The sequence below is a fragment of the Pongo pygmaeus genome, chromosome 23, assembly GCF_028885625.2.
Source record: "Pongo pygmaeus isolate AG05252 chromosome 23, NHGRI_mPonPyg2-v2.0_pri, whole genome shotgun sequence".
Lineage (NCBI taxonomy): Eukaryota > Metazoa > Chordata > Mammalia > Primates > Hominidae > Pongo > Pongo pygmaeus.
In genome coordinates this window covers 52,493,841-52,510,565 of record NC_085931.1, presented here as the reverse complement: position 1 = coordinate 52,510,565, position 16,725 = coordinate 52,493,841, and the positions used below count along the sequence as shown (strand labels likewise).

The 16,725-nt window shown below is 55.5% G+C and overlaps 1 protein-coding gene across 1 annotated transcript; it reads right to left on the bottom strand.

The window, feature by feature from the left end:
* Positions 1-105: 105 nt before the first annotated feature.
* On the bottom strand, positions 106-15,900 carry CSDC2 (cold shock domain containing C2). Its single transcript, XM_054469939.2, has 4 exons — positions 15,640-15,900; positions 4,624-4,922; positions 2,997-3,119; positions 106-2,038 (listed from the first exon to the last, which is right to left on the bottom strand). Exons 2-4 carry the CDS (start codon positions 4,797-4,799, stop codon positions 1,876-1,878), a joined length of 462 nt encoding a protein of 153 aa, XP_054325914.1. The 5' UTR covers positions 4,800-4,922; positions 15,640-15,900; the 3' UTR covers positions 106-1,875.
* Positions 15,901-16,725: the final 825 nt, after the last annotated feature.

Sequence of the window (16,725 nt, the reverse complement as noted above, 5' to 3'; positions counted from 1 at the left end):
CAGTCGAGGGGGGGGCCATTGAATCCCCAAAGAAGAGCTGGTTTGGTGTGTCCACCCCCAGCCCCTTCCTTGGGGACCCTGACACAGAGGCAGCTTCAGGCCACGGTGGGTCACAGTTGAGGGTTTATTGCCAGTGTTAGGAAGAATGGGGTGTCTGGGTGGCCAGGGGTCTTGGGAGGAATTCCAAATGGGCACTGCAGGGCCTGTGAGTGGGGAGGAGAGCTGCTGCCCCCCTGCCACCCAGGCGGCCCCAGGGCTGATGCCACCATATCCTGACTGCTACTGGTGCCTTAAAAGGTGGCCTCCCCACAGGAGGGGAGCCTTGGGGGCCTCCAGGAGTCAACCCTCACCAACAAGCCCTCTCTCAAGGGGGCCAGGGACCTTTGTTCTTCATGGGACAAGCTGGGCCATGCCCATTTTAGGGGAGCTGACCACACCTCAGCAGCTCTGGCTCCCAGATTTTATGTGGTGGGCCCTGGGGGCAGGGGTGGGATGCAGGCACCCTGGCTGATCTCTACCCTGCCGTCTTGGGGCACCTACAAGGCCAGGGATCCTCCTAGACAGTCACTGATCCCCTCATCCTGGGCATTTGAGCCCCCAGTTTAACTCACAGACTGAGTCTCATAAGGGTCCCACCCCTGGCCGGCCCTCCCTTGAACCACGGCCCCACTTCTCCCCGGTCAGGCGATGTGCTCTCTAGAAGGGAGGGTGGTAGGCAGGGGGTGCACCCAGAGGTGGAGGCAGACAGGGCCCTCCTTCCTGGCCTCCTGGGCCAGGCCACCCTCACCCCTGCCTGGGAGTGAATGGCCACGACCCCGGGTGCACACACATCTTGGCCCCAAAAGGACTCCAGGTGACAGCAACAGCCACACATCTTCAGGGATGGATGCGATAAGAGCCACACCTCGGCCACTGGTCTGTCAGGGCTTTGGGAAGAGAGTTTGACATGGAGGCCGCAGGGCCAGTCTCCCAGGCTGAGGGCCCTCCTCGTGGGTGCCCCGGACATGTGTCCGTCCCTCGCAGCATCCTCAGCAGCCGTCAGCCGGGCGTGGCCCAGAGCATCAGTGGGGCTTGTGAGTCAGGGTAAAGGAGGGCTGCAGCCAAGCTGGAGAAGTGGACCCCCACCCTCCGCAATGCCCTGGGCTCGGCTCAGTACAGCTCAGGGGAAGGAGCCCAGCGCCACTGCCAGGCTGAGGAAGAGGGACTGGCCGGCGAAATGGGAGCCCCAAACCCCTTCCGCCCTCAGGCCCGTCTTCCTGCCTCTCCGTGGCACTGAGAGAGCAGAGCAGGAAGGAAGGCTGGCCTCGGCAGTGAGAGGCCTGTGTGCCTCCGTGTCAGTCCTCCTCCCCTGCCAGAGGCTGAGAGGCTCCCCAAAAGCACCCACCGGCCGGGTTTCTGAGGGAAGGGTCCAGGCCGTGGCGGGGGACCTCAGCCAAGGGAGGGAGATGTAAGTAGCACAGAGAGCCTGGCTCCGGGCCAGGGACTGACACGGGACAGCTCAGGGGTGGAGGCCAGGTAGTGAGCCTAGTGCAGGCTCTCGCGGCTCAGTCACCATGGGGACAGGTAGGCAGGAGGGCGAGCGGGTCCTGCGTGTCTGTGGCAGGGAGGATAGGAGAGAGGCAGTGGACAGCGAGAAGCCAGGTCTGGTGGCCTCGCCCTCCACCCACCTCCTGGCCAGCTTGCACAGTAGTCACGGGTCATGGGGTGGGTGGAGGCACACGCTCACAGCCACAAGCACGGACAGACAGACAGACGTGCACACTGAGGCCACCGAAGGACTGATCAGCTGGGGCAGTGGGGCATGGAGCCGGCTGCTGCCTGTTCACCCTGTGTGGCTCCCCACCCCCCGGCCAGCTGGCCTGTGAGCCACCCAGCCTAGGAGCCCACAACCTGGCCAGACCACGTCTCGTGGGGAGTGTGGGGGGCCAGCTGAGTGAGCACCACCTCCACGGCCTGGAACTTCTGGTTCTTGGGAGGGATAGGGCACATCTTGTAGGTCACCTCGTCGCCCTCCACTGGCACATACTCGCCCTCGATGCTGGTGGGCAGGAAGAGGGGTGTTAGCCCAGCAGCAGGCCCTGTGCCCCAGACAATCCTGCGGCCTGGCGTTGGGGGCAACCTGGCGCTAAGCCTCCCTAGGCCAGGAGGCCTGGCCAGGCCTTGCTTCTCAGAACCTCAGCTCTCGAATCTGTAAAACGGGACTCGTGGCCGGGCACAGTGGCTCACAACTGTAATCCCAGCACTTTGGGAGGCCGAGGCAGGCGGATCACCTGAGTCAGGAGTTTGACACCAGCCTGGCCAACATGGCAAAACCCTGGCTCTGCTAAAAGTACAAACATTAGCCAGGCATGGTGGCTGGCATCTGTAATTCCAGCTACTCGGGAGGCTGAGGCGGTAGAATCGCTTGAACCCAGGAAGTGGAGGTTGCACTGAGCCGAGATTGTGCCATTGCACTCCAGCCTGGGCAACAAAGCGAGACTCCGTCTCAAAAAATAAATAAATAAATAAAATAACATGGGACTCATAAACTGTACCTCCCTTTCTGGGTCCCTTGGGGACTGAGATGTGAAAGGGCACAGGGAGGTCCCTAAAGCTCTGAGAAGCTCAGTGACCTCCCCCAGTCCTCCTGGCATTAGAAGTGGGTGGGGCCAGGCCTAGACACGACATCCATCTCTATCTCCTGGCCCACCCACCTGAAGGCCCTTTCCAGGCCAAGAGGCTCAGGAGCTGGCCTAGCCCTCTCAGACCCCCACAATGCTGGAACAGGATCCAGGGCCCAGCCGCTGGCTCCCAGGCTTCTGGGGTCTGCGTGCCCACTCCCCACCTGGCCCCAGCCCTCCTCCCCCAACGCACCCTCAGCCCCTACTCAGAGGACAGAAAAGGTGCCATGAATCCAGACCTCAGCCAGTGAGAGGAGAGGCCTGGAGAGACATTTCTGAGGCACCGTTGGGGACACTAGGGCAGGGGCCAAGAACAGAGAGGTGGAAGGGACTCACTCAGACACATGTACGAAGATGTCCTCAGACCCGTTCTCGGGGGTGATGAAGCCATGGCCCTGTGAGCGTGAGAACTGCTTACAGACGCCCTTGAACACGGGGCCAGCTGAGGCCCGGGCTGTCCTGGAGATAGGGTAGTGAGATTGGAGCTGTGGCCTTAGGAACTCCTCCCCGGACCTCTACAGCCATTCTGGGCCCTTTCTGCTGAGCGTGCCTCAGGGCTGTGAGAAACTTGCCCCAGGCCAGAAACCACACAGTCATCCCCATTCAACGATAATGAGGCTAGGCACGGTGGCTCACACCTGTAATCCCAGCACTTTGGGAGGCTGAGGCAGGAGGATCACTTGGGCCTAGGAGTTTGAGACCAGCCTGGACAACATAGGGAGACTCCCATCTCTACAGAAAAAGTTTGTTTTTTTTTTTTTGAGACAGGGTCTCGCTCTGTCACCCAGGCTGGAGTGCAGGGGCGCAATCTCAGCTCACTGCAACCTACGCCTCCCGGGTTCAAGCAATTCTCATGCTTCAGCCTCCTGAGTAGCTGGGATTACAGGCACCCACCACCACACCCAGCTAAGTTTTGGCATTTTTAGTAGAGACAGGGTTTTGCAGTGTTTGGCCATGTTGGCCATACTGGCTTGATCTCCTGGCCTCAACTGATCCACCTGTCTCGACCTCCCAAAGTTCTGGGATTAGAGGCATGAGCCACCATGTCTGGCCCAAACATTTTTTTAAAAAAATGAGCTGGGGGTGGTGGCACACACCAGTCCCAGCTACTCTGGAGGCTGAGGTGGGAGGATTGCTCAAGCCCAGGAAGTTGAGGCTGCAGTGAGCCATGACTGCACCACTGCACTCCAGCCTGGGCGACAGAGCGAGACCCTGTCCTTCCCAAAAGATCCTTTGGCCTCCCCTATATGGACCCATATTACTCCCCCATGCCACCTCATCGGTGACCTACCCTAAAGACCCAGGCCTAGTCTTTGTCCCACCTGCCCACTCCTCTCCAAAGGTTAACTCCGTGTCTTGGATTTTGCCCATGCTGTGCCATCTGCCCAGAATCGCCAGCTCCCTTCTTCACCTGATACATCTTCCAGACCCAACCAGGACATCATCTCCTCTGGTACCCCATGCTGGGTCCTCACCCCTAACCCTGCTGGGTGGTAATGGATGGTGAACAAGTTCCCTCTGGATTGTAAGCAGCTTATGGATCCCCCCTGGTCAGGAGCTCAGTAAATCTTTGTGGAATGGATGGATGGATGAATGGATGGGTGGATGGATGGACAGACGGACGGACGGACGGACGGACGGATGGGTGGATGGATGGGTGGGTGAATGGATGGATAGATGGATGGATGGATGGACAGGTGGATGGATGGACGGATGGACGGATGGACAGATGGATGGATGGACGGATGGGTGGATGGGTGGATGGGTGGATGGGTGGATGGGTGGGTGGATGGATGAATGGATGGATGAATGGATGGATGGGACAAACATCCATCCAGTTACTGGAAGGTCCACACACAGTTCCCCTGTCCCAGTTGAGGACAACAGGAGTTGGAAGAGGATGGGGATGGTCAGCCCGTGTCCTGACAAGGGTCAAGGGCCTGGGTAAGGGGCAGGTACTCACGCTGAATAGGTCCTGGTCCGCTTGGTGGGCAGAGGGCTGGGTAGGTCCCGAGGTGGGACACCACCCCGCTCCCAGACCCTGCTGCCCTCCCTGTGGAAGGGGAAGGTGGGCCAGACTGGGGACTTTGGGGAGTGGAGCGGGGGCACAACTGGGGGTGACGTCGACTCTGAAGTCATGGTGGGGCCAGCGGGAGAGCCTGGTGGGCTCTGGGGCCCAGGGGCCAGTGAAGGGTTTGGTCGTCCTTGCGGGCAGGGCCCGGCCTGGCCCTGCTCTGCAGCCTCACCAGCCACGGGCTCCGTCTGGAAGAGGAAGAAAGAGGCACAGGTGAGCCCAGTCCAGGGGAGCAGCTCCTGGACCCTGGCCACAGTCAGGAGGGCTGGTCCCACCTGCTATCCTCACGGCGTTACTTCAAGTCACAAACGACCCCATCGTGGTTCAGAGTCCTCACCAGAAAAACAAAACTAGGGGTCATATGACCCCTAAGTCCTTCCAGTTTGCAGTTCAATTCTCTAACTCCAGGGGCCAGGGAGGTGGCTGGGTAGGGTGGCCAGTGATGGTCTAGAATATGGTTCGGCATAAGGGTCAGTTGTTTCAGAGTCACACACCTGGGTTCAAACCTTAGCTTTGTCACCTACAACTTGGTGACCTCAAGCAAGCCAAGCCACACATCAGCTCCAACATGGCAGGTGGGAATGTGGGCTCCACACCCAGGCCTGGGTTTGAATTCTGCATCCTCCACCTTCTGGCTACATGGCCTTGGCCCTGGTCAATTTTTTTTGTTTGTTTGTTTGTTTTGTTTTTTTTTAGACAGAGTCTCACTCTTGTTGCCCAGGCTGGAGTGCATTGGCATGATCTCGGCTCACTGCAGCCTCATCCTCCTGGGTATAAGTGATTCTCCTGCCTCAGCCTCCTGAGTAGCTGGGATTACAGGCGCCCGCCACCACACCTGGCTAATTTTGTGTATTTTTAGTAGAGATGGGGTTTCACCATGTTGGCCAGGCAGGTCTCGAACTCCTGACCTCAGGTGATCCGCCCACCTTGGCCTCCCAAAGTGCTGGGATTACAGGCGTGAGCCAACTCGTCCAGCCCATTGGTCAACACTCTTAATTTCTGACTCTTATTTTCTGTTCTGTAAAATGGGGCTAGCATTGATCCTTTGTTTTTTTGTTTTTTTGTTTTTTTTTGAGACATGGTCTCATCCAGTCTGGGGAACACTGACATGGTCATGACTCACTGCAGCCTCCATCTCCTGGGCTGAAGCGATCCTCCCACCTCAGCCTCCCAAGTAGCTGGAATTTACAAGCATGCACCCTCACACCCAGCTAATTTTTTTTTTTTTTTTTTTTGAGACAGAGTCTCACTCTGTCACCCAGGCTGGAGTACAGTGGTGTGATCTCGGCTCACTGCAACTTCTGCCTCCCAGGTTCAAGTGATTCTCCTGCCTCAACCTCCCAAGTAGCTGGGATTACAGGTGCCTGCCAACACGTCTGGCTAATTTTTGTATTTTTAGTAGAGATGGGGTTTCACCATGTTGGCCAGGCTGATCTCGAACTCCTGACCTCAGTTGATCTACCTGCCTCGGCCTCCCAAAATGCTGGGATTACAGGCCTGTGGCCTCCATTTTATACCCCTTCCACCCCAGAGCTTGGAGTTCCCAGGGAAGGAAAATCACCCACAAGGTTCCTGTAAGGTTCCTTAGGAGTCCAGAGCTCAGAAAGCCTGAACACACTGCATGGCAGGCCTGGATGAGTCCAGGAGTCCACTGGAGCAGGTCTTCTGGCCTCTGCTCAAGATTATACTGCAAGTGGAATTTTTCTGAGCCAAGATGCTGAGCTGGCTCTGCCATGCCTGGGGTTGGAGGTGGAGTAGTATCCTCCCTCCTCCCAAAACCCTCCCCCTCCAGTCAGGAAGGCGGTAGAGCCCTGGGCTTGACTCGCCTCACAGACCCTCAACCCTGAAAAGGCTGAAGTGGGGCTTTTCTGTCTAAGCTCATGCCAGGAGGCAGGGCAAACCAGGTTTGGCCTTTTCACCCATTATCCTCATTTTAGAGAGAAGAATACAGAAGCTTCAAGAAGCAACCACACAAACAGCCGGGCGTGGTGGCACACACCTGTAATCCCAGCACTTTGGGAGGCCAAGGTGGGCAGATCACTTGAGGTTAGGAGTTCGACACCAGCCTGGCCAACATGGTGAAACCCCGTCTCTCCTAAAAATACAAAAATTAATCGGGTGTGATGGCATCCACCTGTAGTCCCAGCTACTCGGAAGGCTGAGGCATGAGAATTGCTTCAACCCGGGAGGCGGAGGTTGCAGTGAGCCAAGACCACACCATTGCACTCCAGGCTAGGTGACTGAGCCAGACTCTGTCAAAAAAAAAAAAAAAAAAGCAACCACACAAACACTTGGACATAAATGTTCATGAATGGTCACACCAGTGCTCATTCACAACAGCCAACAAGTGAAAACAGCCCGAGCCCATCAGCAGATGAATGGATAATAAATTATGGTCTAGACACATGGTAGACTAGCACTTGGCCATAAGAAAAAGAAAAGAAGAAATACTGATTCATGCTACACCCTAGATGAACCCTGCACACATTATGCTAGAATGTTTGCAAGGTCACAGAGAAGAAGACAGTCCCAAAAACACAGAGGGCATGATTTCATCTCTGAGGCAAATCCTCATAGACAGGCAATCCACTGGTGGTCACCAGGGCTGGGAAGGAGGGAGAGGGGAGGGCTGCCAATGGGTAGAACGTTTCTTTTTGGGGAATGAAAATGTTCTATAATTGGCCGTGGTGATGGCTGCACAGCTCTGTGAATGTACTAAAAACAACTGAACTGAGCGCCTTAAGCAGGTGAATTTTATGGTATATGAACGATATCTCAGTAAAGCTGTTACCAAAAAAAGAAGACAGGGCAACAAAGTTACCCAAGATGACACAGCTGGGAAGCACCAGACGCCCTGCAGTGCACTCCTAGAGTGCCACCTGCCCCACCTGGGTGAGGGTTGGCAGGCGATGGGGACAGAGGCCCTGCCTCCCTCTCTCCAGGGAGCAGGGCAGTCCTGGCCTCCCAACTGCAGTTTTCCCAGGCCTGGTATTGTGCTTGGCAGTGACAGCCAGTGCTGGGAGGCCATGGAGGGGCAGGGAGGGAAGAGGAGGATGGAGAGGGGGAGATGCAGCTCATGGTGGTTACCAGGGAGACGCAGCTGAGCTGGGGCCTGCTCTGGCCAGCCAGGCCTCCCACCCAAGTGACCGTGCAGCTGCAGGGCCTCATGCTAAGTGGGCAGCAGGGATGGGGGAAAAACCCACTGATGATTCTGGGCCAGGGTCGAGGGCAGCCTCCCCACGATGGGCTCTCAGGTGGCAGAGAGGCCAAAGAGCAGAAGGGAGGCAGAAGAACCACAGCAAACACAGGACCAAGAGGAGGCAGCGAGTCGGCTCAGGGCAAGAGCTCAGGCAGGGGCAGGAGACAGGCAGCTTCCACAAGGCAGAGAGAACAGGCTTCTCCCCTGTTGCCCATTGCAGCCTCAGTTTCCTTATCTGGGAAATGGGGATCACAAGAATCCCTCCTCCAACCGGCAAGGTGGCTTACGCCAATAATCCCAGCACTTTGGGAGGACAAGGCGGGAGGATCGTTTAAGCCCAGGAGCTTAAGACCAGCTGGGGCAACATGGTGAAAGCTTGTGTCTATAAAAATTACAAAAATTAGCTGGGCATGGCGGTGGCACACCTGTAGTCCCAGCTACTTGGGCATCTGAGGCAGCAGGATTGCTTGAACCCAGGTGGTCGAGGCTGCAGTGAGCCGAGATTGCGCCTCTGCAGTGCAGCCTGGCGGACAAAGTGAGACATTGTCTTAAAAAAAAAATTAGCTGGGTGTAGTGGTGCATGCCTGTGGTCCCACCTACTTGGGAGGCTAAGGTGGGAGGATTGCTTGAGCCCAGGAGGTTGAGGCTGCAGTGAGTGGTAATCAAGCTACTGCACTACAGCCTGGGCGACAGAGCAAGACCCAGTCTCAAAAAAAAAAAAAAAGAGAGAGAGAGAGAAAAAAAAAGACTCTCTCCTCCAAGGGCTCTTTTGAGGATGAAATGAGAATTGAGGTGGGATGTGGGAAGCACTGAGTAGGCGCTGGGCGCTGGGCGCTGGGCGAGAGCCTGCCCCTCCCAGACAGGGCTGTGGAATTGGGTGTTGAGGGAAGAGGGAGTGGGGGAAGGAGAGACCCAGCCGAGCTGGGCCAAACCCACCATTCACTTTCATCTTCTCTTCTTCCATAAGGATCACCCACCCCTCAAAGCTCCACAGTCTCTTGTTTTATTTAATTCCTGCAACTGCTCTTCAAGGCTGGTGCTATTATTACCCTACTTTGTAGACAAGAAAACCAAGGCTCAAAGAGGTTAAATCACTCACTCAAGGACACACATCAATCAAAGTCTGAGCCAGAATTTGAATCAGTATGATCTGGAGCCTTCCAGTGGGAAGGCAGGAGTCCTGTGTCCGGGCCCTGTATTGCTATTGACCTACTGTGTGAGCTGGTACAGGGCCTTTCCCTCTCTGGGCCCTGCCAGGGCCTGGGCTTGGAGGAGCTGTACAATGCCCAGCAGCCCGAGAGACCAGGGAGAAGGGAACAGGAAGATACGGAGCAACCCTCCAGTTCAGACCCCTCTCCAGAGCATTGCTGCCAAAGAGGACAAGTGAAAATGAGGCTTTCATTGGCTGAATGCCATGTACTGTGCAAAAGTCTTTACAGAAATTATTTTCTACGTTTCAACCTCCCAGTTACCCTATAGAGTTGAAATTACAATTTTTCCATTTTACAGATGAGATAGCTGAGGCTCAGAGAGGTTGAGTGACTTGCCCAAAGTCACACAGCAGGTGACAGAGTCCCAGATCTGTCTTAACAGTAAACCAGTGCTCTTCCTGTGAATATAAATTCTGTTCCTGGTTCAGCCAAGATGAGGCTGGAGTTTTTCCAAAAGAACTTTCCCTGAGAAACTAAATGGGAAAATAAACTCCCCCAAGAGCAGAGAAACTGATATGTTTCTAGAACATTTGTTTCCACTCAAACAGAGCTAAAGGCCAGCTCCAAGGGGATTTCGTGTGTCCTTCTGGGGCCATCTCCTGCCAGGAATAATGCCCTTCAGAACCAGCAGTCGGCTAAGAGGGCAGCCTGAGACCCAGACTGCCTGAGTTTAAATCCTTGTTCCACTGCAACCCAGTTTTGTGACCCTCCCTTTTTTTTTTTTTTTTTTTTTTTGAGACGGAGGATCGCTCTGTCACCCAGGCTGGAGTGCAGTGGCGCGATCTTGGCTCACTGCAAACTCCACCTCCCGGGTTCACGCCTTTCTCCTGCCTCAGCCTCCCTGAGTAGCTGGGATTACAAGCGCCTGCCACTGCGACCGGCTAATTTTTTGTATTTTCAGTAGAGACAGGGTTTCACTGTGGTCTCGATCTCCTGACCTCGTGATCTGCCCGCCTCGGCCTCCCAAAGTGTTGGGATTACAGGCGTGAGCCACTGCGCCCGGTGATCCTCCCTTTTTTTTTTTTTTTTTTTTTTTTTGAGACAGAGTCTCACTGTGTCCCTCAGGCTGGAGTGTAGTGGCGCGATCTCGGCTCACTGCAATCTCTGCCTCCCAGGTTCAAGTGATTCTCCTGCCTCAGACTCCCAAGCAGCTGGCTGGGATTACAGACGCCCACCACCACACCCAGCTAATTTTTGTGTGTGTGTGTGTTTTTTTTTTAGATGGAGTCTTGCTCTATCAACAGGCTGGAGTGCAGTGGCGTGATCTTGGCTCACTGCAACCTCTGCCTCTGGGGTTCAAGCGATTCCTCTGCCTCAGCCTCCCGAGTAGCTGGGACTACAGGCACGTGCCACCACGCCCAGCTATTTTTTTGTATTTTAGTACAGACAAGGTTTCACCATGTTGGCCAGGATGGTCTTGATCTCCCAACCTCATGATCCGCCCACCTCAGCTTCCCAAAGTGCTGGGATTACAGGTGTTAGCCACTGCGCCTGGCCATTTTATTTTTTTTATTTTTATTTTTTTTTTAATCAGAGATGGGGTTTCACCATGTTGGCCAGGCTGGTCTCGAACACCTGACTGCAGGTGATCTACCCGCCTTGGCTTCCCAAAGTGCTGGGATTTCAGGCATGAGCCACTGCGCCCAGCCAACTCTCCCTTTTTGTGCCTCAGTTCCCTCATCTGTCAAATGGGGCTGATCGTAACATCCTACCCAGGTTGTCGGGAGGAGCCACAGAGCTGTGTCAAAGGCCCCCCGGCGAGTGTGCCTCCTCCTGTCCCCCGGCCCTGAGTTTGGGCTCTGAGCCAAGCTCATCTTCATTTCTCTGCAGAAGGCCAGACCCCAAATGACTGACTCTGCAGACAAAGGGGCCTAGAAGTAAACACAAATGTCAGGCTGTTTGGAGATAACCTGAGGCTGGATGCAGTGTCATGGGGCACTCTGGGTGGTGACTCAGCCTTCTTGGCAGATGAACCACAGCCCATGCTGGGGCTCTGCTCCAATTCTCAGCTCCCCCAAAAGGATGCAGAATGGGGCAGGAAATGGTTGTCATGGTCCTCTCTTATTTTTTAATTTTTTGAGACAGGGTATCACTTTGTCACCCAGGCCGGAGTGCAGTGGCACCATCATGACTCACTGCAGCCTCAGTCTCCCTAAGTGCTAGGATTACAGTGTGAGTCACTGTGCCTGGCCATAGTCCTCTTTTTTTTTTTTTTTGAGATGGAATCTTACTCCCTCACCCAGGCTGGAGTGCAGTGGCATGATCTCGGCTCACTGCAACGTCCGCCTCCCGGGTTCAAGCAATTCTCCTTCCTTAGCCTCCTGAGTAGCTGGGATTACAGGCATGCACCACCACACCCAATTAATTTTTGTATTTTTAGTAGAGATGGGGTTTCACCTTGTTGGCCAGGATGGTCTCGAACTCCTGACCTTGTGATGCACCCACCTCAGCCTCCCAAAGTGCTGGGATTAAAGGCGTTAGCCACCACACCCATCCTTTTTTTTTTTTTTTTTTTTTTTGAGTCTCACTCTGTCTCCCAGGCTGGAGTGCAGTGGCGTGATCTCGGTTCACTGAAACCTCTGCCTCCCAGGTTCAAGTGATTCTCCTGCCTCAGCCTCCCCAGTAGCTGGGATCACAGGTGCTCGCCACCATGCCCAGCTAATTTTTGTATTTTTGGTAGAGACAGAGTTTCACCATGTTGGCCAGCTGATCTCGAACTCCTGACTGACATCAGGTGATCAACCCCTTTGGCCTCCCAAAGTGCTGGGATTACAAGTGTGAGCCACCACGCCTGACCGTATAGTCTTCTCTTGACCATGAGTCCTCTCAGTCTGAGCAGATCAGGGAAAGGCAGCCTGGTCAGCCACCCAGTGCTGTGTGACCTGGGGCAGGCACCTGCTCCTCTCTGGACGTCACCTTTCTCTTCAGCTACGTGAATCATCGTTGGTCCAGATGACTAACGAAGGTCAGGCCAATTCTCCTCCGAGGTTTTCAAAAACACATACGTAAATGAAATCAAACTGAGTGCAGGCACCAAAACAACAAACGTGAGGGCGACAGCTGTCCTTAGAGCACCCCAGTCCAGTGGGGGGAACAGACACAGATTATTAAAATGCAGCATGGGGGCCAGGAGTGGTGGCTCACGCCTGTAATCCCAGCACTTTGGGAGGCCAAGGCGGGTGGATCACAAGGTCAGGAGATTGAGACCATCCTGGCTAACACGGTGAAACCCTGTCTCTACTAGAAATACAAAAAAATTAGCCGGGCGTGGCGGCAGGCACCTGTAGTCCCAGTTTCTGGGGAGGCCTGAAGCAGGAGAATGGTGTGAACCCGGGAGGCTGAGCTTGCAGTGAGCTGAGATCGCGCCACTGCACTCCAGCCTGGGCGACACAGCAAGACTCCATCTCAAAAATAATAACAATTTTTAAAAAGCAGCATGGGAAGTCCCGATGTGAGCCTCAGCCACCATCTAGTGATCTATTGATACTGACCATGTGCCAAGCCCTTTGCCCCATTTTTTCATTTTGTCCTCATAAGAACCCCATGCGGTAACTACCATTAGTACACCCATTCTTCTTTTTTTTTTTTTTAATTGAGACGGAGTCTTGCTCTGTCGCCCAGGCTAGAGTGCAGTGGCGCCATCTTGGCTCACTGCAAGCTCCGCCTCCCGGGTTCATGCCATTCTCCTGCCTCAGCCTCCCGAATAGCTGGGACGACAGGCGCCCGCCGCCATGCCCGGCTAATTTTTTTTTTTTGTATTTTTAGTAGAGACGGGGTTTCACCGTGTTAGCCAGGATGGTCTCAATCTCCCGACCTCATGATCCGCCCGCCTCAGCCTCCCAAAGTGCTGGGATTACAGGCATGAGCCACGGCGCCTGGCTTAGTACACCCATTCTTCTGAAGAGTAAACTGAGGCTCAGAGAGGTGAAGAGCCTCGCTGAGCTCTCACAGCAGGTCAGGTGCAGAATATCTGCCCTCTGGAGATGTCTGGGGAGGTGAAGTCCAGCCATTCCTTGAGGGCCGCGCCCACCCTCCCCTGGTGAAGGAGGAGTCGGGTGTGGAATTCCTGGGGAGCCAGGACTCGGGCTTTTATTTCTGGCTTTGCGCTGACTCAGACCATGACCTTGAGTGAGTCACTCACCAACTCTGCTAAGCTTAAAAACAACTCCCCCAATAAAAATGTCCCAGCCCCAAGCCCCCATCACAGGGGAGCAGATGGGAGGAATGGGTACGGTTGTTTAAAAATAGAAAGGACGGGGAACACAAGGATGATGCTGGAAGGGCTTCCCGAACATCGGGAGCTTGTGCATGGTGGGGCCTAGGAGGGTGCAAAAACAAACTCAGGACCCCCGGGCAGGAGCTGACACTTCCCTGGCTCCTCCCCCTCCCCCAGCCTCCCAGATGCTCCTTAAAATACATCAGTGCCTGAGCTGCTCTTGCAGCCTGAGGTGACCTGATTAAACCTGGTTCCTTCCCCCACACAGCCTGTGTGCCTGCGTCTGTGCATGGGGGCTGCCCCAGCCAATACTTGAGCTTAATTATTTAAGAGACCCTGTAGTCCTCCTTGTCACATGCCCAGGCTGCCCTGGGGAACTGCTGTGGTTAAGGCCTTTGGGCTTCTGTGGCTTGGGTGGTGGTGGGGAAACCAGGACGGCACTGGGAGAGCCAAGTTCACACCCCAGTCCCACCTCTGCTTGGCTGTGCGACCCTAGGCAAGTCACTTTCCCATTTTGAGACCCCCTAGAGAGAGGAATAGACTGGTCAAAGTCATACATACAGCATCTGAACTTGAACTCCAATTAGTGTGACCCCAAAGCTTTCTGGTGTGCCATGCCAGCCCGCCAGCCCAGAAGTGTCATTTTGCTGGCTGTGGGGCAGAAGAGCTCCCTACTACTTTTAGCCTCCCATTTTGCTGCTCAGCATGGACAAAGGTCTGAACTGCCCCAAGCCCCATTCCTTCAAGGCTCTGGGTCCTGGCTGCCCCAGTTGTGACCGTGGACATGACTGGCTCAGCCAGGTTCTGAGTGCCCTCTAACCCCTAGGGGGCTCTACTCCAGACTGGCTGGCAGGTGTCCCCTCCCCACCAGCCATCCGAGAGTGTCCCAAGTCCCCCTCAGGGAATCCCCCTGCGCATCCATGAACATTGCCTAGCCATGTCTTTCCAAGCCTGGGAGAGCCATCTGTGGCCAAAACTGTCCTCTGGCCTTTCCCAGGACACCGGGCAGGCAGTTCCTGTCTAGACCTGTCTTTTTTTTTTTTTTTTTTTTTTTTTTTTGAAGGGGGTAAGGATGGGTCAAGATGGGCAGACACAGAAAACAGACATTTTTGGAGAAGACTTCAAGGAAATGGGGGAGGGCGGGGCAAAGCTGGGAGGAGGAAACATTCAGAATTTGGAGGGCCCAGAGGACTCTGGGATGGAGTCAGGTTTGGGAAACCAGTTCCCCATCCCCCAGAAAGCTGGAGACCCCCTTTCCCAGGGAGAGGCCCCTGCCGGATCATAGCCAGGCAGCATGATGCCAGGCTCTCAGAGAGGTTGCCCACCCCCCACTGGGCACACTTCCTCCTCCCCTCCCCCAGCCCCAGTGGATGCAGCAGTTCACACTCTGTATTTATTATTGTTCTCACTCTGTGTCCCCCTCCCCTCTCCCTGGGAAGAGCCTGCAGGCTGGCAGCTTGGCAGGAACCTGCTGTCTCCTTGTGGGTGCCAGCGTCACCCCTTATCTCCGCCTGGACTCCTTGTGCCAGGGTCAGGCCATTCATGGGCTTGGCACCAGCCAAGGCCACCCTAAGTCCCTGTATCCCATGACAGAGGAGGCCTAGCAGGCCCTGGCTTATCACCCCTGCCCTCCGGGGGCTGTGCCCTGGCAAGGATGGAGGTCAGAGCAGACCAGCAGACAGGCAAGAAGCAAGGGCTTGGGGTGGGGTGGTACCTGGGGGAAGAGAATAACCACACGGAGCCACTTCTCCAAGCCAACTAACACAATTATCCCCATCACACTGGGGAAAAAATAGAGTCAGGATAAGACAGCTGCTCCAAGTCCAACTGTCTGCCTTTCCCAGCCGGTCCCTTCCCAGCCCGACATTCCAGGGGAAGAACCAGCGAGGGTCCCTGCTGCACTCTGCTTTCAGCATCTGGAAGCGGCACTGGGGTTTCTCCAGTCAAGGCGGTCCTCTCTCCCGCTGCTTCCCAGACAGGAGGCTGCGGCTTGGCAGGTATCTGCTGCTCTCTGCCTCCTGAGCCAGACGCAGGTCCCAGACACAGACACAGACACAGACATGCTCCCACGGGAGCCACACAGCCTCACCTCATTTGGGGGTCACGGGGAGAGAAGGAGGGAGGGAGAGACAGGTGGGATCCTCTATACCCCCAACACCCTATCTGTAAGCTGAACTGGGCTGATCCAGCCCCCACCTTCACGTTGTACCTCTCTCCTTCGGCCTGGCCAAAGCTACAGTTTCTAGCATAGTGTCCTCAGGCCCCATCTAGCCCCTCACCTCTCCTGGGCAGCCGGGGTCCAGGCACTGCCTCCTGCGGCGTCCGCACTCTGTCTCTCTCTGGCTCGTGGAGCTGGCAGGCAGGGGATGGGTCTGGAAGATGTGTGTGTGTGTGTGTCTGTGTGTGTGTGTGTCTGTGTGTGCTCGCGCGGGCGGTACCTCGGCCCCTCACTCACTCACACGCCTTCCAGCTGACGTCAGGGAGAGCAGGAGGGAGGGATGAGAATTTGTACTCCCTGCTTAAAGGGACACCAGGCTCTGTGGCTCATGGCCCAGACATCACCTCCTGAGTCAGGCACTGCCAGGTGAGAGGCTCAGCTGCGTCTCTCGGGGGCCTTAAAGCTTCTTTTTTTGGAAAGTGGCTTTTATGGCTGGGCCACGGTATAATTTGCCCTGCCCAGTGAGGGCAGCTGCTGAGGAATGCAGGGCAGGAAGAACCTGAGACAGCACCACGTTCCTGGTAATTAGAGAGCAAGTGGGGTGGTGAGTTTGAGTGTGAGTGTGTGAGTGCACACTGTGGGGGCCCTCGGGGTGGGTGGGCATGAGTGGGGGTGAGTCTGGGAGAATGGAGGTCAGAGCCAAGAGGAGCCCCCCAGAGGGGTCGAGACAAGCCAGGTTCCCAAGGACACCTAGACACTCGTCTCCCCTCTGGACACTCAGTGGTCCTGCCCTCTGCTAGTACAGACACTGACACGGCTCATCTCTGTCTACCCCTTGTAATGTTTCCATGGAATTGAATTGACAAGGACTCCAAGGAAGTGATCGGCTTGAAGGTGCACAGGTGCATACCCCAAAGCCTGGGAGGCTCTGAGTAGAGAAGTAGAGAGGGCTGATTGAATTCAGGCACCCAGCCTGTTCTACACCACACGCCCTGGCTTTGAAGTGCTCCGCACTGTCAAGCTGTGTGACCTTGGGCCAGCCCCTGAGGGCCTTTGGAGGTTGAGTGTGTGATGTTCCTAAACCCAGGGCCGGCCGGAGGAGGCCTCCACAAAGGGGCTTCTCTTCCTTCTTCCCGTTCCTTCTCAGCCTCAACTTGGAAAGAAGGAAGCCTTTCCCTGGTGTCTCCTGGTACTACTGAGGCAGGCT